Consider the following 25,360-nt stretch of genomic DNA (forward strand, 5'->3'; position numbering starts at 1 on the left):
AGTCTATACACACTACTGATGAATAACGTGTACACCTGAAATTTCACAATGTTACAAACCATTACGATCTCAATAAAATAATAATAATTAAAAAAAGGTAACTGTTTCAAACCTCTAAATGTTTGCTTCTTTGCCTTCTAAGTTTGACACAAGTGTTAATAAAGCACTCGTCAACATGACAGCTTAAAGCCCTGTATGTTTTATTGGTACTACATCATGACAAAAAGTTTACCTCTTTGAGCCTAGAATTATAAATATTTCAACTTTATTAACTCCTATCCAAATTTACCTTATATGTGATTTTTTCCCTCTTGGGTCACCTATCTTCCCTATAAAATTACATCCTGAAATTAACTCAAAAGTCTGACTTAGATCTTGTTAAGGGACATAAGATTTAAATTACAGCTCACTTGCTGTTGCTTACCTACAAAAGTGAGTTCTAAATAATTGAAATTTGTTACTATAAACTTTATATGTCTGCAGTGAGAGTTAACATTGTAAAGAGAGCACTGAGCACTATTCCTAGGTGCCCTGTGGAGTCTAGTTCAGTAGCTCAGGGTCCTGTCTCTGCGCTTAGGAATGCACTTCCTCCCCGGCCCCGGGACTGTATCCTCATTGGTTTTTATATATAATACCCTTTCTTATTGTAAAACATATAAACAGAAGAAATACATACCATGAAAATTGTTTTCAGTCAGCATCGCATTCCCCAAAGACGGTAATCAGTAACTGACAACAATTTGTTCTTGGTTTTACTGGTTCAACCAGAAATAAACCAGTTCTAAGAAAGTTTATCAAATTTTTTTGAAGGTGCAGTGATAAGGGTCCTGTCAGACATTTGAAGTCTCAAAATGTACTTGCTCTTTGATTTGGTGGTTCCATTTCTAGGTGTTAATTGAGGGAAATAAAGATGTATGTGTTATTATTACATTTATGTACAATGAACACTTATTACACTCTCAATGATGAATAAATTGTAAGTACTTTCAAGGTAAACACACACACAAAAAAAGATATATGTGTATGTTATATATAACACTGAAAACATTAGAAACAAATAATAATAGAGCAACAGTTAGTCACATATTTTAAAAGTACACAGACCTTTTTTTCAGAGCAGATGTAATGACAGTATAAAGTAATACATTTTTTTAAAGGTTTAGTAAATCCCAATTTTGTAAGGAAAACATTTGTGTGCATACATAGGTACAAGTACCGCATGTAAGTATAAATGTACAGTTAATCCTCATTATTCACAGGTCCTTTTTTTTTCAGATTCACCCATTTGCTAAAATGTATTTGTAACCCCAAAATCAGTACCCACAGAATTTTCGTGGTAATTTGTGGACCTGTACAGAATGGTGAAAAATTTGAGCCATCCAAAACACACGTTCCCAGCTGAGATTGAACAAGGCCACGCTCTGCCTTTTGTTTCAACTCTCATACTGTAAACAAATGTCCTTTTCAAGGTCTATTTAGTGCCACGTTTTTCATAGCGTTCTGCTTTTTCTTGGTGATTTTACTGTTTAAAATGGCCCCCAATTGTAGTGCTGAAGTACTGTCTAGGGTTCCTGGGCACAAGAACGCTGTGATGTGGCTTATGGGGAAAATATGTGTATTGAATAAGCTTTGTTCAGATGTGAGTTACAGTGCCGTTGGCCATTGAGTTCAGTGTTAATGAATCAATATATATTGAAAATGTCTTTAAAATGAAACACACATGAAACAAGGTTATACATTGATCTGTTGACAAAACTCTTATGACCAGAGACTCACAGGAACCCAACCCTGTGTTTCCATTCAGAACAATGGTTTAGGATTTGCTAATTAGTCTTCATGGCAACTTTATAGGCCATAACTACTGAAAATAGGGAAATTGACTGTATGCATGTATATGCTTAGGAAAAAGACTGGAAAGAAATAGACCAACATATGTCAATGGCTATGAATGATTATCAGTAGTTTCAAATTTTCTTTATTGAATCTTTATTATCTCTGTGATCAGATGACATATATTTTAAGTATTAATTTAAAAAATTAAAATTCCTTTTAAGTAACCATAATTTATCAGCCAGATAGTATCTACCAAAATATCCAGAAATAATAATGGGAATAAGAGATTAGCTTGAATGCCTGAAAGAAATTGGAGAGACTTGGATAATTTGTGAAATCTTGTATTCAAAATGTGTTAGAGCCTATTGAATCAGCCCTGTTCCCCTATAGACCAGACCTTCCTGAGGTGCATGTGTGTGTCCACTGGGACCTTTTCTCCTTTTCTGTGTCTCTCTGTCACCAGGTTTCAGCTGACTAAATGACAATGTGCCTATTCTCTGAGCACCTAGTTTCTAGGCTCCGCTTTAACAACTTCCTTTCTGTTTTGGCTTGACATTACCTTGTAAACAAGTTACAGTTATAATTGAATTACAGTTAATCTTACCTTGTTACAGCTTTATTTTCATGATTTGGAGCTACAGTCTATCTCCTTGAATGGTTAGAGACTTGGGAAGCTGCCTGCTTAATCTGAGCAGTTTTTCCCCGAACCGTCTAATCAGTTTGCCCACATTTGGCAAGCAGCTCAGAGGGATGTTTAAATCTCTCTGTGCAGTTTACAGTAGGCTGTCTGTCTGATTGATAACCTGCTCTCTTATCCTGTATTAGGTGGAAATATAACATTACTATTTCTGTCATTTTCTTTCAGTCTTTTAAATGGCTAAACCCCAAAATCCTCCCAATAGTTTTTTGGGAAAAGAAGGTTTTTTAAGCCTGAAGTAAAATTATATGCTTTTCTTGATAGACAATGTGGAGCTCATACTGAAAACAGTCAGTAACCAGCACAGTGTTGAGAGTCAAGACAACGACCAGCCGGACTACGACAGTGTGGCATCAGACGAAGACACAGATCTGGAAGCCACTGCAAGCAAGGCAAACAGGCAGAAGGTGAGGTGACACACTGCACATAGAAAGGGAGAATATGTTCCTTTTTCAAATCTTTCCTCCTACAAAGTTGCCTTATTTGTAAATCACTTGAGGGTTAGCCCTGTGAAAAGTCTGTGGAGGTAAAGTTGGGTTTACTGCCAGCTTGGGCCAAGCAGAGGTGAAACGAGGTGAATAGTTTTAGAATAGGGGGTTCCTTGTACCTGAGTCAATGGCTGAATCACAGCCCTACTGCACGTATGACTTTGTAAGACTTGTAAGGAGGGACTGGTGTTTTTTATTCTTTCAAAAAACATTTACCAAGTGGCTTGTCTGGATAATACTGTCCTGAATGAGGCCCAGTCCCTTTTCCGTGAGGCTGTCACTGCCTAGTTGGAGGGATAATTACAATAAAAGGTGTGGAGTGATATGTGTCCTAGGAAGCACAAATAGAAGTTGGAAGGATGGGGTGAAAGGAGGCACAACCTTTCCTTGCTGAGGAGGAGTATCAGGAGAGGCCTTGTACGTGGGATGGCTCTTAAGGTGTGCCTTAAAGGATGAGTGGGATATGAGCACGTGGAGAGGCAGGGAAGGGTGGTCTAGGCAGAGGGAAAGTGAAACAGGGGTGTCCCGGTGGGAAAGCTGGTCATGTACAGGGACAGCCCAAAGGGAGTGGGACTCACAGCTGCAGCAGCGGGCAGTCACCGTGGAGGAGCGCGCCACCACCCTGAAGAACCTGGACCTTGGCGGCAGTGCAGAGCCCAGAGAGGTTTTAGGCAGGGCAGGAGAGCAATGGGTGGCTATTAAAACCACTGTTCTGGTGGGTCAGACAGTGGAGGAAGGGAACTCAGTTAGGGTACTGCTGAAGAAGTCCAAACCAGAGCTGACCCAGGCCGCCTCAGGGCCTGGGCTTGGAGGGTCTGGATGGAAGAGAAGTCACTATGAGAGAGTGTGAGCCCAAGGAGCTGCTTTACCCACTGCTGAATCCCCAGGACCTCACCCTAGACCCGGCCCATGGAGGGGTTCAGCAAATGTTTGAGAATGGATGAAGAGGAAGATAGAATAGGGGGCCGGCTCCGTGGCCGAGTGGTTAAGTTCGTGCACTCCGCTGCGGTGGCCCAGGGTTCGGATCCTGGGCCGCAGACGTGGCACCACTCATCAGGCCACGTTGAGGCGGCGTCCCATATCCCACAACTAGAAGGACGTGCAACTAAGATATACAACCGTGTACAGGCGGGGTTTGGGGAAATAAAGCAGAAAAAAAAAAAAGATTGGCAACAGTTGTTGGCCCAGGTGCCAATCTTTAAAAAAAAAAGGAGATTGGCAACAAATTGTTAGCCCAGGTGCCAATCTTTAAAAAAAAAAAAAGAAGATAGAATAGACAGGTCTTGGCAATAAGTTCCATGTTTGAAGTGGGAAGACAGACACAAAAGTTGTATCCAGAGTTTGCCAGGTCACATGACTGTGAGAATGATGATGATGTCATTGGCAGATGCAGGGAATGCGGAGGGGACAGCAGGAGTCACTTGTCACATCTGAAACACCTCTGCCCAGTCTCCCCAAAAACACTGGGTTCACTCAAGGTGACAGCTAGAGTCAGGACAGGGCCCTCCATAACGGGTCCTTTGTGGACTGACCGGCCTTCTACTCCTCTCCACCTTGCCCGTCCACTCGCCCTAGCTGAGCTCTGCTGCTGCCTAGAACGTTCTTCCCCCAGACAGCCATTTGACTAATGTCCTCACTTCCTCAGGCTGTTGCTCACATCTCACCTGCCCAAAGGGTTACCCCACCTCTCTAATTAAAATGCACCCACTTCACCCCTGCTGCAGCTCCGCAGCCCCTCACCCTGCTCCATTTTATCTATTTTCCACAGCACTTATCCTTCCATCACACTGTGTAGTTAGTTATTTTTTCCCTCTCTTGCTCTATTGGGATATAAAAGCCATGGAAGCAGAAATCTCTGTCTGTTTTCTTTCATATATATCCCAAACCCCTAGAACACTCCCTGATGCTCAGTAAAAATCTGTTGGGATGAATGAATTAATGAAAGAATGAATAAAATAGGAAAATGAGTGAGCAGAGAAAGGCAGACAAGACGAGGTGTACGCTCTTAGTCATTGTCCAAGTAGATCTGTACCCCACTGCCTGTTCTGTTAGAAAATATTGACTTTAACATTTTCCAAATAGTAACTCTACCTTTATGTCTTCTTTTTGCATTACTCTCAGAAGCCTTGATTTGGTTTGATTAACTTTGCAATCCAGCTGGCATGGTCAGAATTTGAAATTCTTTAGCTGTTAGTCTTGAATGTTATCATCGTCTCAGATTGTGAACGTTTTCCCCAATTTATTTTTAGAGCCTAGATTCAGATTTATCAGATGGACCAGTCACTGTGCAGGAATTTATGGAGGTCAAAAACGCTCTAGTGGCTTCTGAGGCCAAGATACAACAGCTAATGAAGGTGAATAACAACTTGAGTGACGAGCTGAGAATTATGCAGAAAAAGGTAACATGTTACTAAATGCCAGGATGATTGACTCTTTAACCCCGTAGTATAAGGAAGATTCCCAGGCACGACGCTTGTGGTCAGAGGGACGAAAACAGTTACTGTAACAGACCTAAACGTCTTTGGGCCAAGCTGTCTTTTTGGAAGCAGTATGTATTTAGATATTTCAAATGAAGTAGGTTTGATTAGAAATAAACCCACAGTAAGTTTCCCGAGGAGGAGAAACATGACAGCCTATTAAGTGTCTGTATCAGTGGTAGTAACACTTGCACTGTTCTGTGCTTCCTTGGAACCTGGATGGCGCTCCCTGGGTGCGATTCTTCCTATTCCTCATTCTAAAGAAAAATCACACCGTGAAGGCAGTGCAGACAAAAAGCCCTGGGCAGGTGTACGTGTTTATTAGCATTCCAAACCCTACCCCACGCCATGCAAGGGATGTTGCCACGGTTCACTCTTATTCTAAATTGTTACCCACCTCAGCCTGGCAACCCTGTCCCACATCCCCACCTTATTTTTCACCAGTACTTCCCACTAATTTATGATGTCCTCAGAGGCTAGGGCAGGGCCTGTCGCAGAGTAGGTGCTCAACAAATATAAGAAAACATTTTGTCTGCACTATCGAGAACTGCTCACTAGTTAGAAACAGTCCCATTTGCTCAGCATTTTCTCATTCACTGCCTTTGGAGAGAGTCAGAAATATATGAATATATTAATCCCTAAAAGGAGTGTGGCTGATAGTAGCAAGGAATATGCTTAAGAGGGAGATTATGTATGATATTCTTTATGAGATTGCTAAGAAAAGGAAGTTGAAAAATTTTAAATTCTGCTCAAGACTTTCTGGGTACTGCCCCCATCATTCAATTCTCTACAAAATGAGATTTTGTACATTTCTCTTAAATAAAACAAAGTGTATATCTCTGTCTTATTGCTGTCATTTGAAGAGTAATCCTTCAGAATCATTATCAAGAACAGGGGACGCAGTGCATTTCATTTGTGGCTGGGCCCTTTTCATGGATGCTTCCTAAAGGAAGGCAGAAGAACCAGAAAGAGGCCCACGCCCCTCCTCTTGTCAGCGAAGTACACCCTCGCCTGGATCTTGGTTTAGGATTCTTTTGGTGTTGAGTTCTAGATCATTTTGTGAGACCTTTTGAGATAAATGGCCCCGATGCCTATATTAGAGGGAGAGAAGAATGCCTGAAGATCAATCAGATTGTAATCAAACACTTGTTCTGGGTTGCCCTGGCTCTGTCTAGGGCTAGTGTGCAGCCATGAATGATACAGACCAAGATCCCTTTGGCCATAAATAAAGGGCTTGCACTTCCTCTGTCTTTTCTGAAATACCTTTTGTTTAATGAATTATAGTTCGCCCCATTAATTGAACTGATAATTTTGTGGAAGTGACTTTTTCTAAAACATGCTGATTTTGCCACTAAATCAATCTGCTAAGCATCACCTTTTTTATTCTATGATGCTCCTTTTAGTATTTGTAGAAATCACCAGAGATATCCTCATGTCTCTGAAAGAAAATGTCTTGAGCTGCTTTAAGAAATGAAGAGTGAAATTATGTGCCATTGCCTGTGGATTATCTCTTCAATTCTTAAAATGCTTTTCGTTTCTGAAACTATTAAATTATCTGTAACTTTTCATTTCCTATTATACTCCTTCCAAACAAGAAAGTGTTCTTGTTAAGATAAGATAAGTCTGGTTCTTATTAAGATGAGCATCATTCAGATTTACCTGAGGACATCTCTAAATACAGAGTACTGAAATTTTTAAAACTTGAGACCAGCAGCTTGTGCTCATTAAAACACATTCAAGCAAAATCCAGGATAGATGTTTTAGAGGCATGAAAAGTGTTAAGATAAAGTTTCAGATATCAAGGCCTTGTAAAAAAAAAAAAAACTCTAAGAGAAGGTTTTCACATAGACAAACATGTTGACCAGACACCCCAGTCCTTCACTGAGGGCATGTGTCAGTTCTGCTCCTTACTCTGGACCTTGACCATCTCACTTTAGGCTGTGGGTTCCCTAATAAATAGTTTTGACAGTCACCTTCTGCCTGTCTGGATCCTGGAATGTAGGAATTTTCAGTGGCTGCTTGTCACTTTGCAGCTGTTCTTTCTTTGGGAATGGAGTTGCAGATATGTTATACCCTGAGAGCCTTGGTGGGGTAGAGGCAGTCTGTCATTCCGCAGCGGGTCACTCTTCCAGAAAACTGAGAATGAGGGCATTTCTGTGGCAGAGGCAGTAAGTCAGACTTTCACAAAAGTTTGGCACTATTAATATAAAGTATGTGGAATTTTTATTTAGCAAAGATGTATTGATTTTATTTCAAAGTTAGGTAAACTTTTTCTTATATAGTTGACAAAGTAGCGTGATTTGTATCTGATCTTTCACATTTAACAGTTGCTTGGAAAAGATGCTAATTAATGAAGAGGAGCAGCCACTATTGGTGTATTTTTCACAGATCGGTGCTTTCTAAATAAAAATTGAAAGTAACTCCTAACACTGAATGGGTTTGCTATTGAAAAGTAATGATCTTCTGGTGCAAATACAGTTGCTTGCGGACTTAAGCCTTGGCCCTGGTGGGAAATCTGGTCAGATTTTACAGTCTCTGTCAAAGAGTAGACAGCTGAACTCACACCACACCCAGCTTATAAAATGTCATGGAAGATGAAGGAGCACCAGAGGGGAAGGACACTGTGCAGCCTGGACTCAGTTAATTGTGTTTAAAATGCCAGACGCTAAAGAGTAACACGATTCCTTGCTGATCCCTTAACCCTAATTCATCAAACACCATGAAGCAGCCTGCATGTGAGGAATGGAAAGAGCATTCAGGGTCTCCAAGTGACAGCCTCTAACTAAGATGGGGTGGTGCCAGGCACATTAGCGTGTTGAAAGCTGACACCACCGTGGTCGCATTTTTGGGTGACAAAGCCAAAGGAGAGAGAGGCCAAATATTCCAGCCCTGACCGAAAGATGATCCATCACCAGAGGGAAGCGAGCGTGCTACGTGGAGCGTTCAGATGAAGATGTTAACATAGTTCAATAGGCCTGCAGTTTTCTTCGTGATATGTTAATATAGCAAACGTACCATGATTCGGTTCCCTCTATTTTTTAAAAAGTGCTAAATTGTCTGGAATATCAAGAGTATTATGTAATAAAAACTTGATGATCATATTTTTCTGGTTGGCTTTTTGGGAAGCAGTAGCTTATCTGGTTTTTCATAAGCTGAACTTCACTGTCTTTCTTGCTTTGCAGAGTAACTCATTATCTTTGTGCTGCTTCCATGGTGTCTGCTGGCATTTTTGGCATCTGCAAATTGCTCGGGGCTCATTTGAAAAGCGAGTTACCTAAGTGATGTCCTCATGATCTCAGGCTCTTGCTTGAAACAGCCTTAGAATAATCCGGAGTACAGCTTTCCTGTAAACATTTCCCAGGCCCACCATGACCAATTTTTAAGTGGTTAGACATTGTTTTTAAAAAGTTTAGTGCTACTTTTCCACATTCAGAAATTAAGCTGTTTAATTTGCCTAAGTGATGAAGTGAGTCGACTACGTATCACTCATTCCAGAAGAAAGAATTCTTGTTGGTAGTTGCCTTTGACTTTCAACCCCAGCTAGCTGTTATTGTTCTTACTGTTTAAAGCTGGTAGTTGTATGCGTTTACTTGGTGTTTGCTTTTTCTGCTTGCTATAGAAAAACACAGTCCCACTGCCAAACATTTCTTTCAGCTTCAAACACTCCAGAGTGAAAATTCGAACCTCAGGAAACAGGCCACAACCAATATATATCAGGTGCAAACTGGTTCTGAGTACACAGACACTTCCAACCACTCTTCCTTAAAGCGACGTCCGTCTGCCCGGGGCAGTAGGCCCATGTCCATGTACGAGACGGGATCAGGTCAGAAACCATATCTCCCAATGGGAGAAGTGAACCACCCCGAAGAGAGCAGGACAAGACTCCAGCCTTTCCCTGCGCACGTAAGTAACACCACTGGCGCTTCCGCTCTTCACTCTCTGTCCAGCCTGACTCCTGCATTCCCTCTTCTGAACCTGCAGATCCCCGTGTCTCTGCTTTGCCAGATTGGACTATGAGAGTTGTCCTTGTGTTTGCTGTATTAACATGTCGACAGATGCTTGCGGTGTTCCCACAAGCACACAAGGCCATTGGCCAAAAGTTTTCAAACCCAGTTGGGGATTCTGGCTCTTGCTCAGCCCCTCTCCCCTTTTTCTCCCTGGTATTCATAATATCTTTCCTAGCCAGCCAGTATTGGTACTTTTTTTTGTAATAAGCTTCCTTCCCCACTGTGGAAAACAAAAACAAATTGTAACGGTCACCAGCAGAAGTGCGTGCCGTCTTCCTTGAGGTAGACAGGTATGTGCCCCTTTATGAACTGTGGCCCTTAGAATTCGAGGTACCTTGTCTGCTCCTCCTGGTTGAGCAGATGGCTCTGGAAGCCTCCAGGCCTCTGTGGCCTCTGCACCTGTGGTCAGTGTGCCTGCTTAGCTTCCGCATGCCCCTTCTCCCCTTCATGAAGAAGACATTGCTTGTGTTTTCTTGAGAATGAAGTGTGAAAACGCTACATCAGTTTTACAAGTGTTATATTCCAAAGATTGTATTCTGTAACAGGCTGCTAGCTATCTTATTTTACAATGGGATAAATATTGTGTTGTGAGGTTTTCAAGTATTATATTTCTTTTGGATTATTTTAAAAACCTATGTTTTGACAAAATGTTATAGACATTTTGAACATATGTGATGTTTTTTCAGAGAGTAATATTTATCTTTTTGAATGTCAGAGTTGTTATTTCTTCAGTCAAATTTAATAGGAGTTTCAAAAAAATTCTCAGTAAATGCAAAGTAAAGGACACGGTCTAGTAAATTAAACTCTCATTTAATTTTGTCAAGCTTTAGTGTGGTAAAATTACACTGTTGTTATATTGTAATTGGTAGTCTATTCAACTTTTTAAGTTGTTTGGGCTAAACATTCTGAGGCAATTGGTTTATACATTTGGTGTAATGGGAATACCATTGAACTAAGTTAAGAATCTTATTTTTGTATAACTGAAAACAAAATTTAGGAAAAGCAACCTTTGTTAGTTTTCACAGTGTACTTTTTTATTTTAGAAACGTTTAGAATGTAAGAATGTCATATTATTGCAAAAGTTCTATATATGTACTAAAGAGTAGATCGATAACATATACCAACTTTTAATCATTCATATAGTTTCTCATATTATCTGTCCTTATTAAAAAACAAATAATTGTTTAAGGTTCTCCATTTAAAAAAAACTATTGGCAAATTTGACAAATTATGCTAGGTATTATCTTTTTCCTTATAGAAAAGTAGCCTTATAAATTGCGAGTTATTTTGGGGAGGCATTTCACGAAGGGGTTAAACATCTCTGGGGGCTTGTCACTGGCTCGCGTGGCAGTCAGCTCTCCTGTCACAGAAATTTCAGTACTGATCTCACCTAGTGAGTTGCTTTTGGGGATTCTTTTGCTGGGAAACCTGGGCTGAAGCCAGGGGAGGTGGTGGGGTTTTCTGTTTGTTTTGTGTTTTCCCGAGTGTGTTTCTTTTTCCCCTTCCAGATCGGGAGGAGTGCGCTTGTGACCTCCTCTTCGTCTCTGCCCTCCTTCCCCTCCACACTTTCCTGGTCGAGGGACGAAAGCACCCGAAGGGTTAAGTACACTCTGAATGGTCTGCTCTCTGGAAGACGGGCAGTGCTCCTGGGAGCTTTGTGCTTCTCCTGGCCCTCTGCTAACTGCCCTTCTGTCCTGCATGAGGCAGCGCTTCCCTCCTGGTGTCTCACAGCACAGCACAGCGGCATGCACGCACACACACACGCGCACACCTGCACTCATGCAGCCTCCCTTTTGTCTAACTCCACATTGCTCAGTTTCACGTAATATTTAACAAGATTCCCAATTCACTCAATAACATTTATTCTGAGCATACTGTCTTTTTAAACAATCGGGAAATTAGCTGGCTGCTGGTTAAATATTGTCATAGGGCAGATCTGTTAGATTTACTGAGATTAAAACTAGTATATTTGGACTAACTGGGACACTTAAGACATCATCCTTTTTTATTTTTTTTTAATCTCTTGACATAGTTTATGTCAGCACCATACTTGACAAACCAAGATTTTGCAGTCCCTGCGTCCCGCCTCAGGACTGTAACACATAGCAGCATTGGAGACGAAGGCGGCTGTTACTCTGAAGCTGGTCGTGATGTTTTTTCGCTTTATTAGTTGGTCAAGTCCAGCTTGCTGATGTACACTTTACATTCCCAATAGCATTGCATGATTCAGGTAAGCTCCTTTTAGAGTAGCCAGGCAACAAGTATTTATTAAGCACCTCCTCCACACCTAGCCTTTTGGTGAGTCAGTTAAAAGAGTCCTAGGGACTTAGGTGACTGCCTTCAAAGGCGCTGTCAATTTTAAAAATCCCTTCATGCCTGAGGAGTATATGACAACAAGCTGGGAAAGTCATGGAAAGAGCACAGGCTTTGAAGACCTGCATTCAGGTCCTCGCTTGCTCACGTTTTTTTTTTTTTTGGAGGAAGATTAGCCCTGAGCTAACATCTGCCACCAATCCTCCTCTTTTTGCTGAGGAAGACTGGCCCTGAGCTCACATCGGTGCCCATCTTCCTCTACTGTGGATGCCTACCACAGCATGGCTTGATAAGCAGTGCCATGTCCACACCTGGGATCCAAACCAGCGAACCCTGGGCTGCCAAAGTGGAAAGTGCGCACTTAACTGCTGTGCCACCGGGCTGGCCCCACTCACTCTTTTTTTTAACGGAAGGGTAGTGTAACTAAGGTGAGAGGAGGGAAGGTGGCTGTGGGTAAGGGGACCACCTTTACAGACAAGGCCTTTGTCCATTCCCCCCACGTCAGTAGGAACCATGGAGAATCGTTTTTTCCCACTACCAGTGCTATACGGCTCATCGAGGCCCTTTGGGGGTTCCTTTCTGCACTTTTGAAGTAATCTATTAAAAAGAATTTTTCTTTTTTTTGAGGAAGATTAGCTCTGCGCTAACTGCTGCCAATCCTCCTCTTTTTGCTGAGGAAGACTGGCCCTGAGCTAACATCCGTGCCCATCTTCCTCCACTTTATATGTAGGACGCCTACCACAGCATGGCGTGCCGAGCGGTGCCATGTCCGCACCCGGGATCCAAACTGGCGACCCTCAGGCTGCCGAAGCAGAATGTGCGAACTTAACTGCTGCACCACCGGGCCGGCCCCTGAAAAGAATTCTTGATATATGATACTTAAAGTCTTCTGAGCAGTTCTGAAATTGAACTGCAATGTTTTTGTTATAATATTTTGGTTAAGCTAAGGGACAGTTAAATAGAAATTAAATATCTCATTTGAAATTTTAATCAGTCAAATAAACATCTTTTGTCCACCATGAAATATGGTTTGAAAAACATTTTTTTTTCTTTTGGTAATTTTGAGAATCAATGCAGGGATTGCTTGCTGAGACAGAGTTTTATACAAGATTAACAGTTAAGTTATTTAAACTGATAATCTTGCTTGTTCCTGACAGCTTCATCATGAGTTTAGGTTTTTATGGCATGTCTGTATTCAGAGAAAACTACAAATCTATTAAATAAACTGAACCAGCACCAGCTATAGGTAACTTTTCTATTAACAGCTTTGAGAGAGCAGCACTTTTAACAAATAGATCTTAGCTCTGCATGTTTATAATAATTTTCTTAAAATTAATTGCTGGCTAATTTGAAATCCTGCACATATGCTTTTGTTGACAACGATGAAGGACCTAATGCGTAAGTAACTGATTACCTGGGTGGTTGCTGCCACTTATTGTTTCCTATACTTGAGAAACATTTCCTGAGTACTTTTATTAGGTGTATGAGTCTTTTCTAAAATGTGTAAATGAAACTTGGTACTTTTGATCACTGTCTGGTAATGCATTTGATTTGTAATTATCAAATTTACATCAAGGAAGGCAAAAAGATCCATTATAAAAATGTGGGATTTTCTGGGTTTAATTCTGTTTTCTAGTAGATTCTCCCACTCGAGCAGCTCTGGATAAATTTTCTAGAATAATTATTTAAATGCAAGTTTTTACATTCCGTTTTTGTATGTGTACATACCTACATATGCGTACAAACACACCCATCCATATGTGTGTGCATGTATATAAAAACTAAAGGAAAAGAAATTTAAAAGTTAGTCAAACATTCCCTGTGAAAGGTAAGACAGGGTGGGGTTTTTTGGTTTGTTAGGGTTTTTTTTAGATCACCTCTGGAAGAGCCTGGTGTCACTGTTCCTGCGCTGGATACAGCGCCTGCCTTTGGCCTTCCATCTAGACTTCCAGTAGCCAGTAACTCACTGATCGATTCATAAAGCTGGATCAAAATAAGGCAGCAAGTGAAGCAGAACTGTTTGCTGGAGGGGATATAAAAAAGGATCTTAGAGGTTGTAGTAGATTTTACAGAATTCAGCTTTACAGACACACTCCACATGGCTCCAAGCCAATACTTCTAATCATTTGCCAGGTTAATTTTAGTGAGTAAAGACAAGTGTATATTGAATTTTAGGAGTTCAGTGTAAGTGTCTTATATTAGAGTGGCTAGGACCAAATAGAGCTTTGGGGGGAAATGTGAAAGATCAGCAGACAGAGAAAGAGAGCATTTGCCCTGGAAGAGGGAAAGGGAGAGGCCATGGGGACAGGAAGCAAAATGTGTTGTACATAAGGAGTCTCTCCCCACCGGGGCGCCAGCCGTCCCGCCTGTGCGCAGGGCTTTCTGAGGCCCAGGTGGCGCTGTGGGTAAGGAGCACAATTCGACTTTGGGTAGACCTTCCTCAGCTGACTTCCTCTAAGGCAGCCGCTCCTCTGGATGAAGCTGCAGGGTCTCCGTGGGTGTAAACAAGCCTCCTAATTTACAGCTATATCTTTAGCCACATTTTATTGCAGCATCAATAAAATTCCTTAGTCACTTGTTTTGATTAACTTGGATTAAATTCAAGGTATAGAGCTGGAAATAGCTCGTATTTGTATTTTGCGAGGTATTCAGTTTAGGTTTGGAATCAGCTTCCACTGATTTCTGTTCTAGATGAAGAAATTCTCAAACATTATGAATAAAATGAATACTGAGGGAAAATTATTTTTGTTAAACACTCCAGAACTAACACAGTCCCCTTCCAAGGAACGTGGTCCCCTTCAGACTCTGTCACCCTGGCAGGCCCTAGACTTAGCAGTGCTGCCATTTGCTCGCAACATTTTTAGGATTCCTCTTTTGACACTGTGTCCATTTTTGAATCCCCACTGTTACACCAAATCTTTATATTTTAAGGGATAGATGTTTTGGGAAGCAGATAAAAGTGGTTGGGAAACAAGTGTCACACTGGGTTAATGCATTTTGGTTCACAAACAACATGTGGCCATAAGTTAAAAATACAGATTTTCCTGTGTGGCTCACACCAGCCGTCTCTAAGATCTGTGCGTGTTTTGAGCAGTGGCAATCCTCACAGCCCCAGGCATGGAATATTGCAGATAGCTCGAGACAGGAGATCTGGGTTCTTGGTCCTGTTTTTCTGCTGACTCTGTGTCCTTGGGTGGGTCACCCAGCTTTTTGGCCCTTCATTTTTTCATCTGGTCTTAGACTCAATAAGGTGGCTTCCAGCGCTGAAGGTCTGTGTTATATAAGTGCTGGCATGTTTGCTTTTTAAATGGGTCTCATTATAGTAAGTTAAACTCCATATTCCTTAGAGAACTAAATGTGGGGTGATGCCTTGCGTGTCTGTTAGTTTGTACCAGGGATCTGTTTTTGGAGGAGCCACTGAGCTAAGAAGATGGTGCAAAGAAGGAAAGAAACCGTTTCTGGATCCACTATTCATCTTTTACTAAGTTTCAATAAAGGGTTGGCTCCTGTCCCAAGTGAGATCTGGGGCGTGAAGGCCACGTAGCCCAACAGGTAATGATTCCTGGGAAAGGTTCCCGAGAAGCGTCTCATGCTCTGAACTAACGGGGGTCGCCTTTCTCTCTTGCAGACATCCAGGCTGGAGAAGCAGAACAGCACACCTGAGAGTGACTATGACAACACTCCCAACGACACGGACCCAGATGACATGGGGTACATCTGCAGGAAGAATGTGCCAGGGGTCGGGCTCTTAAACCAGAGACCTAGCAGACTGTGGTCACGAGACACAGTTTGTCACCTGCACCCCTTTTCTGTATTTTCAGACCTGTAAGGCCTTAAAATATGGAAGCACAAGTTCATAGTTCACACCTCTTCTCATCTCCCTTTATTGCCACAGCGCCTTTCTTTCTTTGACCAGCACGTTCTACACATCTCTTAGTCTCTGTAACGTGCTTAAAATCAGTATTTCACTTTAAGTTGACGTTAGGTTACACTCTGCATCTGTACCCTAAGGAGTTGGCTGGATTAGGGATGGCTTTGTAACACACACCCTCCCTGTTCCAATTATTCCTCCCTTTCCCCATCTTCCCTTTCTCTGAGAATCATAATTTCTAGCCCCACAGCTAGAATGAAACAGCCTCCATGTGCGCTGTGGCTGCCTGTTGATGAAACAGCCTCACCGTGAGTGTCCTGCCAGACAGGATAAAGGAAACCACAAAAGCAGCCCACTTGTGCATTCAGCAAATGCACAGGCAGTGGCTCCTAGAAGCAGAGAAGCAGCCAATAAGCACCTATTGCCTTTAGCCACTTCTGTAACGTTCACAGGTCAAGCAGAAAGGGAAGGCAGAGGAGTATGGTGTGGCAAGGTGATGGCTCAGTACCAGATACAGCAGAAGCCCACACGGCCCCAAGCCCCGTTCTCCCCAGCACCGAAGACGTCATCCGGAAGACTGAACAGATCACCAAAAACATACAGGAGCTCTTAAGAGCAGCCCAAGAAAATAAACATGACAGGTAAGGGGGCTCGAAAATCCTGCCTGGGAGAATGTGTACCTGCCCTGGAATAGACGCCACTCCAGTGATGAACAGGTTTCTTCAATATGCCGATTTTAAAGGTTTTTGAAAATTTTCAGGTTTACATAACAGGCTTAAGAACAAATTTGTAAAATTGAGTTTGTTTACTATGGTATTTCCATTTTTTCATCTTCTTATAAAGTGCTCTGCAAATACATGCCTCTAGAAATAGAATTGCAGCATATTTGGGGTGGTGATGTTCCTGGTTCTAGATGGCCAGGGGAAGGAAGCTCCCTCAAAACTTGCCACTGATTCTTCCAGCCACTGCTGTTCCCTTTGACCTCCTTAGCTAGGGAGACGTGTACTGACGTAAAAGCTATCCTGAAATGAACCTGATATCTGTCTCGCGTGTGTGCGCACACGTACATGCATGTGTGTGTGTAAACATCTGAGAAACAAGTGGTTTACAAATAAAAGTTGATCTAATCGTCACCCAAATAATTCTCTGCTCCTGAAAGAAGAGTCTGCTCACTCTGAGCAGCTATATCCTACAGAGTTCTTTCTTACCGTAAGGAAGGGACTGGCTCTTGTTCTAACTCCTCCCTTTGTTCTCTGAGTTGAATTCTCTGAGAACTTCTGGTAGGTTGTTAACTGTTCTGGGTGACTTTCTAGTTTCACGTGGCCAGCCTGATCCAGATACACTCATGAAACGTTGTTGAACATCATCCCATTGAGTTTGAGAAACAGAAGAGTTTGGTAAAACCCAAGAACAATCTTACTCTTTTCGTTAGGTCAGCAAAGTTTAGGGCTTCAGTGAAGAACTTCTCTTGGTGCCTCACACAAACAAAAGTTGTCCTAGGAACACAGTCCTGCTCCTTCTTTCTCCTCTCTGTTCTCTTCTCCCACGTAAAGATGCACCAGTGTCTTTGGCCTTCTCTGTGTCCCTGGCACTGCCGTGCCAGCCTCCCTTTCCCTTTTCTTATACAGCTCAGACTTCTCCCAGTGTCCTTATTTCCCACTTGGTAGGAAAGGAATAGTCAGTGTTTATTGAAGGATAAGAGTTAGTCTTCATGGATGGACTGCTGGAGGATCTCAGAGAAAGGAGAGCCTGCATGATTTCTCAGTCTCCTTCCACGGAAACCATATAGCTGTTTATCTTCCTCCTTCACCAGGCATCCTCTTTATTGCACGCCTTTCATGCCTCCCATGCTACAGGTGTTTAGTTCCTTTGCTCAGCACCACAGCCTTGGGAACAAGTGACTTCCCCATCTTATTACAAAAAACACACTGTTTCACAGCTTCCCAAGGTACAGTCTTTACAGTAATCTTCTTCTTCTTCTTCTTTTTCTTTTGAGGAAGATTGGCCCAGAGCTAACATCTGTGCCCATCTTCCTCTACTTTATATGTGGGATGCCTGTCACAGGCGTGGCTTGATAAGCAGTGCATAGGTCTGCACCCAGGATCCAAACCAGCGAACCTTAGGCCAGAGCATGCGTGAGTAAACTAAACTGCTACACCACTGGGCCAGCCCGTTTTTTTTTTTTTAAGGAGGTGGTCATTTTATTTTATTTTATTTTTATATATATATATTTTTTGGTGAGGAAGATTGGCCCTGAGCTAACATCTATGCCAGTTTTCCTCTATTTTATGTGGGGTGCTGCTACAGCGTGACTTGAGGAGCAGTGCTAGGTCCACGCCTGGGATCCAAACCTGCGAACCCTGGGCCACTGAAGCAGAGCATGCAAACTTAACCACTCTGCCATCAGGCCAGCCATCTTTACAGTAATCTTGATACCAGGATTCACTCCTTCCCGAGTACTCACCCACCCTTTAACAACATGCTTCACTTTCCATTCCCCTGGCTCAGAAGTGCTATGCTTTTATTTCAGGCTAGAAAAAATGTGCTTACATTGCATTGTCTTCTTTGATAGTTGTCAAAAAAAATAGATATCTGCCCTAAGGCCATTTCTGACTTCAAAGATCACAATATGGTCCTTGGTACAATTTGGGAAGTTTCCCTTTTTTTTTTAAGATGTACAAATCCATTCAATAGATGTTATGATCTGATTTCTTTTTTTAAAAACCATGAGAGAATGATGCAGAGATTTTAATCATTAGCTCACTCTTTTGGTTTAAACCAGAATTAATCTAGAGAATTTACATTTTATAAATTGTTCAATGTTCCATTAAAATCTCTGGTAACTTACATATCTGAGATGCTTTCATTCATAAACCTGCATCATATTTATTAAACCCTTCCCTTTTCCTCTTGTTTTCCCCTTTTGTTGATCCATCCCTTTCCTCATCTTAAGTAGACCAGTAGCCCATGGGGGCACATCCAGGCATGGTCCTGCTCCCTAGGCCACATGAGCTCCCACGACCCACAGCCTTCCATCAGTGTGGTCCATCCCCTGGGCCTCCAGCCTGGGTCTCTGCCTGTCTCTGTGTCTGTCTGTCAGTCTCTCTCTCTCAAACACGCACACAATTACACAATTCAAAATTACTGCTTATTATGCACAAAAGCCTTTTTGAGGAAAGACAGCAATTTGAAGTTGTGAACATGAACTCCCCCTGATAGAGGAGGAGGACTTTCTCATTAATCTGTGTGTGCTTTCTTTTGTGGCTTATTTTGGGGACTTCCTAAAATATTTCATGAATGAGATTTTGAGAGACGTCCTTAGGAAAGATTTCTTGTCTATGTAGCAGAGGTAAAGGGTTAGTTATATTTGTGGGTCAAAATGAAAACCCTAACCAGGAAACAAAACTCTTAGGTGTGGTTCTCAGTTAATGTGATATTAATGGACACAGTAGTTCAAGAAACATTTATGCCTGATACAGTGGTTGCTGTGGACATTGCCTTTTTCTCTTTCTGAGTGTCTGTGTGACCAGATTTGCAAGTTAAATAACTCCTTCTGCATTGGCATTTTCGTTATTACATGGTGTATGGTTCTAATTGCTCACAAAAGTAAAAGTCAGAGTTTCTCATTTGAAGGCATTTTGGGATAATATAAACCATTTTCTTGAACTGTAATGGTTTAATTAAAATGCAGGCAGTCTTAATAAAAATGGTTTTAATACTAAAATTCCTACAAAGATGAAGTACAGAGGTTGCTTATGACCATCTTTAAGCAGAAGCCAACTTCATGACTTAAAAAATGGGGAAAGAATGTTACTTGAGGGCTTCAAGTGCTAGGAGAGATGATGAATGGCATTTCGTTCTGTATCTTAGAAGGGAGATTTTAAAACATAGCCACATGGGTTCTTGTGTAGGGCCAAATCTGTGTATTCACACTGAATTTCCTAACAGGCTAAAAACAGGCTCCTAAAGTGCTTTTCCCATATCCCATTTCTCCCCTGGGCTCTGTGAGTCCGTTCTCCTAGAAACAAAACCCAGGCCTGGTGGCAATACCATCTTCACTTTCCTTTGTCTCTCCACCTCGTAGCACATACTACTCAGGGCAGACACATAACATTTTTAAGATGTAGGAAACTAGCTCCATATGTTGTTTGTCACAATACTAAGAATAAGAATACTGGACGAAACCAGAATCTCATTTCTTCTGATTCTTATTACCTAAGCAGGCAGTCACCAGTCCTCAGTGGAGAGAGCCTACTCTAAAGAAAGATGTGAATCTGGTGCCAGGAGAGGCCCGTGGTGCGGCAGTGAGGGCCGTGGCTGGGCGGCCAGGGTTGAGCTCTTCTTAACAGCTGTGGGACCTTGGACAAGTTCTCCCCTCTCCAGGCCTCAGTTTCCTCATTTGAAAAGTGGGTGTGATAGTACCAGCCTCACAGGGCTGTTGGGAGGATTATGGGTCTCTGCAAAGCACAAAGAACAGAGCTTGGCACACAGTCAGTGCTCCTGAAGCCTCCTAAGGAAGAGGCCAGGCGGCCTGGAAGAAAGGAAGAAGACAGGCGGATTCAATGTGCTGTGTCTCCTTAGAGCTTGTCAGCAAGCAGGGGAAGTGCTGACTGTGCTCATAGCCTTTCATTACAAAGTCATAGTGACTTCATGAGAAAGTGGGTAAGTGTCTGAACAAGTATTTGGAGCAGACCTCAGTGCTTTTTTCTCTTTACTCAAAGTAAAGTTTTTGACTTCCCAACAATTCAGATGCATGAAATGGAAGGAATTTAGAAGTATTGGGCCGGCCCGGGTGGTGCAGCAGTTAAATGCGCATGTTCCGCTTTGGTGACCCAGGGTTTGCCGGTTTGGATCCCGGGTGCGGACATGGCACTGCTTGGCACGCCATGCCATGGTAGGCGTCCCACATATAAAGTAGAGGAAGATGGGCACAGGTGTTAGCTCAGGGCCATTCTTCCTCTGCAAAAAGAAGAGGATTGGCAGCAGTTAGCTCAGGGCTAATCTTCCTCAAAAGAAAAAGTGTCCGTTGGTTAAAAGACACATGGGTGTTGAGGTGTAGGCTCCAATTCTAATTTTAAGGAATTATTTTCAGTCCCTTAATTTTAACTTCTCTGGCCTTTTGCATGGAAATCCTTGTTTCTCTTTCAAGAAATTAGGAAGATGAAACACATGATAAATAAATCACCAACTTCGGGAGGTATGAATGTGTTTATAGACTGTTCTGTGGCTTCACCTGGCTATTAGTGTATGTTGCCTATCTTTCATTCCTGGAGACTGTTTTTATCAGATTGAATGAACTTTTAGGAAAGGATGGGGACCGTGCTTTATAACTAAGTGCATTCTGTTAGTGTGGGATCCACAGCGGGCTGGCCACGGCCTCAGCCCCTTCCTTAAGGAAATATAAATGGAACCTATTCTAGCCCCAGAGTATTCTCCACCTCTGATTTATTTTCAGAGATTATTTATTTCACTCTCTTTGAATAACCTCTTCAATATTCTTGCAGTTATATTCCGTGCTCAGAGAGGATACATGTAGCTGTTACAGAAATGGCAGCATTATTCCCCAAAGTAAGTCACTTCCTACTTCCTTCCTTCAGATCCTTTTAAATGAACTGCAATAAATTTCTTTATGATTTTTATATTATATTTAACCTTCTTGTAGCATAAAGTTTTAAATATGCAAGCAGTCATATAGGGCATTGAAATAGTTTTGCTCTACATGAATATTGGTTTTTAATAAGACAAGAATGTATGAACCAAGTGCTAAAAAGGCAAAGCATAACAGAATATAATTTTATCTGGAACATTTCACCCAAGTGGAGTAATAGTTTTCAAAACCTACCTCAGAATAGCTCATACTACTAAAAGGATACTGCGTGAGCTTTGACCTTTGAGTCAGAGCACTTTGGCATCTCCCACACTGTGGGTTGCAAAGCTTGCAGCGTTCCAAGCACCCCCATTGACAAGGTGCATGACAACACTGCTGTTCACTGGGGAACAGCTTGAGTGGTTTTCAGAAGAACGCTTGTCCCTGCTCTTGTATGTCGCCCTGCAGTTCACAGCGAATGGCTGTTTTTCTGTTTAGAAACCCAAGTCCGACATGGTGAGGACTTCCCTACGCTTACTGACATCCAGTGCCTACCGACTCCAGTCAGAATGCAAGAAGACCCTCCCGGGGGACTCCAACCCACCCACGGACATCCAGCTGGTCACGCAGCAGGTCATCCAGTGTGCATACGACATCGCCAAGGCCGCCAAACAGCTGGTCACCATCACCACCAAAGAGAACAACAACTGAGCGGCGAAGTGGAGTGCTGGCCCTGCTCTTTTCTAGGCTTTTTAAAGTCCGGTTCAAATTTAGACCTGGAACTCTTCTGATTTTTACAGAAACAAACATTTAATGAAAGTTTAAAACTTTTTTTTAAAAAACTCAGTATTATTTTTGCATGTTTTCTAACAAATTTTCACTATTAATTTAACCCACTTGCCTTATTTTGTGCCTGTTCGCCAGTTTATTTTCTGATGTTGTGTTGTGCTGTCAGTGACTGTTGAGTTAATGATCATAGACATCCAAAAGCATAGCTTCATTGTTTCAAGTTTGTTAGAACTTTTCCATCCCTTAAAACTCCCTGCCTATGGTTAAAACTATACATGAGATTTTTAGTGGAACGTTTTCTTGAGAGAGTTAAGTTAAAAAAAAATCACCATTATCTGTTCCCTACCAAGCATTGTGCAATAAGCGAATTTTCCAACCTACTGCAAGAATCTCTAAGTTTGGGGCATCTCCAAGCATGTATGTAGAGAAAGGACTTTACCACTTTCTAAAAATAGTGTGACAGTCTCTCTTGGGAGGAAACAATGAATTGCTCCATTTCTTTTGACTGTTCTATCATGTTAGATTTTCTTTTATTTAATTTTTCTATCTTGGTCTTCTGTCTGTTTTGCTACCATCCTGAAGTCTCCACGGCATCAGATAAGCACTCGTCCTCCACGTGTGCGTCATTCAGCCATGTCCAGGTAGGAGCACCACTGCGTTATCACACATAGTCCACGCTCTGCCCTAACCCCAGGAAAGCAGACGTTTCGTTCCAAATGTGAGGCAAAGAGGAGCAGGAGTCCCACAGGCCATAACTCATTTTGTACCACCCCATTCAGGTGTCACTGCCATAAATTGTGGGAAGAGAAATTATCTAGCCCCTGACATTGTATTGTACCTCTCATCCAAAAGTGGGTTACTCCTTTGACCACTGAAAGCTTTCTTACACGCCCTGCTTCTCGTATCTCGTCACCTGTGAGGACTTCTTAGAAGGTAAGAGTTATACAGTCATCTGAGTTCATTTCTTCTCTGTTACCTCGCTGGTACTTCAAAATCAGACAGCAGCTTTCAAGAATTCCTTAGAGAGTGTGCTGTAGCAGACTACTGGCTATCCCAAAGCTATGAAGGAGTACAGGTTGAAGTTCTGAAACAGACTGAGCTTGGTCTTTAAGTTACTAAAAAGACCTGTCTTGTGATTGCTCAAGCATATTCCTGTCCCTGCTTATTGCAGCAGTTCTGTGTGGCTGTGGCTCAGACCCTGACCAGAGGGGCCGGACAGCAGTGATGTAGATGAATGAAAGGGGCCAGGCGTAGAGCAGGGGGCGGGGACAGCAGGGGACCCCATGGACACCCAATAGGGACAGCAGCTGCCCAGCTCCACTCACCTGCTATGTGGAAAAGTGGGCCTGGAGTGCCAGAGCTTTGATTTTTCAAGAGACACTAGAAATTTGGATATTTTTTGTGCCATCTCTCTGTTTATAAGTGTTGACGACTGATCTAAACATTTTCCCAGTACACATGTGGGTTACCTGTGTCTCTAGGCTGCCTGCTCACAGCCTCTGCCCTGGGACCCTGTAAACTGCCGTGTGAGGGCCGGCCTTCCTGGTCATGCCTGGTTTAGCCTCTGAGCCTTACTTGCAACATGGCTGCCCTACCCTGTGTCAAGTTACTGTTAGTCCTCATTTTGCCCATATATTCTGTCCCATAGTGCTCATTCACACATGTGAGGAAGTCAAAATAATCAAAGTTGCCTACATACGTGCTAAATAAGCCTGTATCTTTACAGAACTGTTTGATTCACAAACACCTTTATAGCTTGACCGTATGCTGTCATGAAAGGAGCACCACGATGGTGTTTGATTTACTGAGTCACAGTGTGTGGACACTTTTTGTGTTTTGCTACACTGAGTAGCATGGGGAAAGGGTCCACATCTCCAGAAGACTCGTCCACTTGCTTGTCTGCACAACCCTAAGTGCCATGCTCCTGCCGGGTGCTGAGGGGCTGCCATCTCCGAGGATGTCTGTACCTTAAGTTCAAGCACCCTCTGATAACCTTTCCTGCCGGCTGCACCTGCTTAGCTGTAATTCTTTCTTGCAAACACCCACCCTCCTGTTGGGCCCCTCTGGGTTCTTGGGAAAGGCCCAGCGGCAGTCCTGAGTTGGTGCCCTTGGCCTCCCCAGGAGGATGGGCTACTGAATAATGAGTCGTCTGCGGTGGGTGAAGTGTCTTCACTTGAACGCTTGAGGACCTGCGATGGAGGACGTTGCTTCTGTGCCCCTAGAGAAAGTCAAGGAACGTGGGGACCAACAAAGCATTTTCAGTTGTAAGGACACCACAGAAGTTTGCTCTGTTAACCCACAGTGCCAAATGTCCAGAAAGAAGCTCCCAGGCGGAGTGACACGCGGTGATAGGAGGGTTGCAAGTCTTCCTTCTGCTGAAGTGCTCTGCGCGTTTCCTCAGCCTCATCTGAGATCCGTGTCGGAGGTTCTCTGGTCCTGTTGGCAAATCGCACCTTGTCTGAACCGTTGTTCGCCGCCTTTTGCACATGGGTTCCATACCTTGCACTAATGTCTGTGTTCTGTTAGGTCATTTTTTTACCCTTTATTCTCAGTACCCCCCCCCCACCCCAAAGCTGATAGGACGAGGTGCACTTTATGAAACTGGCACTTGCTGAAGTGAAGGAGACAGCTCCACCCCTAAGCTCCTTTAACTGCACTCATCTTCTGCCTCGGAATGCAAATAGTTCTTATTTGCCAAAGAACAGTGAATCGGGCCCAAAGATCAAATACAGCATTTCATAAAATTGGAACTGTAAACGCACAACTCAGGAGCTGTTATCCAATTCCTCAAGCGATTTAAGAGTGAGACTGGCATGTTTGTCCCCCACCGCGGCCGTGAACTTCCCAATCATGTAACGTACGTTCTTTCCTTGTCCCGATTGAAGGGCACCTTGGTTTTTACAAGAGAAAATGCTGCATAGGAAAAATGAAATGCCTTTTATCCAGATGTGTTTTATCCATGTCACCCATTATTCTTATTTTCCATTTTTATTGTACATTCTATTTCTGTAATTATTGTACAACCCTTTAAGCGTTGTAAAATGGTTTTGGAATTTGTGCCTGCTCGTTATGCAATAAACAGGCTCCGTAAGTGTCTTTGCGGTAATTCTGTTTCTCATCGATTAGTTGATGTTTCCAGCTGCTTGGTCAAAGTTTCGAGAAGGCTCTCCTCTGGTACTCGCATCTTTAATGAGACAGTACTGAGTATGCCTCTGCCCTGGGGGCTCTATCAGTTTACAGGAATGAAGGCCTTCTCCCTCCTTGGTGCTTAGCAGATAGCTTACTTAAGAGAAATCCT

The 25,360-nt window shown here is 42.6% G+C and overlaps 1 protein-coding gene across 22 annotated transcripts in view; it reads left to right on the top strand.

Moving 5' to 3' along the window:
- The window catches only part of GIT2 (GIT ArfGAP 2), a 48,028-nt gene extending 22,870 nt beyond the window's left edge, over nucleotides 1-25,158 (top strand). For 2 of the 22 annotated variants that reach the window (XM_070627007.1, XM_070627008.1), the window contains exons 13-20: nucleotides 2,795-2,937; nucleotides 5,268-5,417; nucleotides 9,150-9,398; nucleotides 11,011-11,100; nucleotides 15,444-15,526; nucleotides 16,139-16,327; nucleotides 21,191-21,254; nucleotides 21,772-25,158. In XM_070627007.1, the coding sequence (XP_070483108.1) occupies nucleotides 2,795-2,937; nucleotides 5,268-5,417; nucleotides 9,150-9,398; nucleotides 11,011-11,100; nucleotides 15,444-15,526; nucleotides 16,139-16,327; nucleotides 21,191-21,254; nucleotides 21,772-21,984 (1,181 nt within the window). In that variant the 3' untranslated portion in view covers nucleotides 21,985-25,158. Of the gene's footprint in view, nucleotides 1-2,794; nucleotides 2,938-5,267; nucleotides 5,418-7,822; nucleotides 9,399-11,010; nucleotides 15,368-15,443; nucleotides 15,527-16,138; nucleotides 16,328-21,190; nucleotides 21,255-21,771 lie in introns of those variants that run through there. The other 20 variants (XM_070627009.1, XM_070627010.1, XM_070627011.1 and 17 more) reach the window with 13 other exon arrangements.
- Nucleotides 25,159-25,360: the final 202 nt, after the last annotated feature.

Source organism: Equus przewalskii, chromosome 7 (assembly GCF_037783145.1).
Source record: "Equus przewalskii isolate Varuska chromosome 7, EquPr2, whole genome shotgun sequence".
In the NCBI taxonomy this organism is placed as follows: Eukaryota; Metazoa; Chordata; class Mammalia; order Perissodactyla; family Equidae; genus Equus; species Equus przewalskii.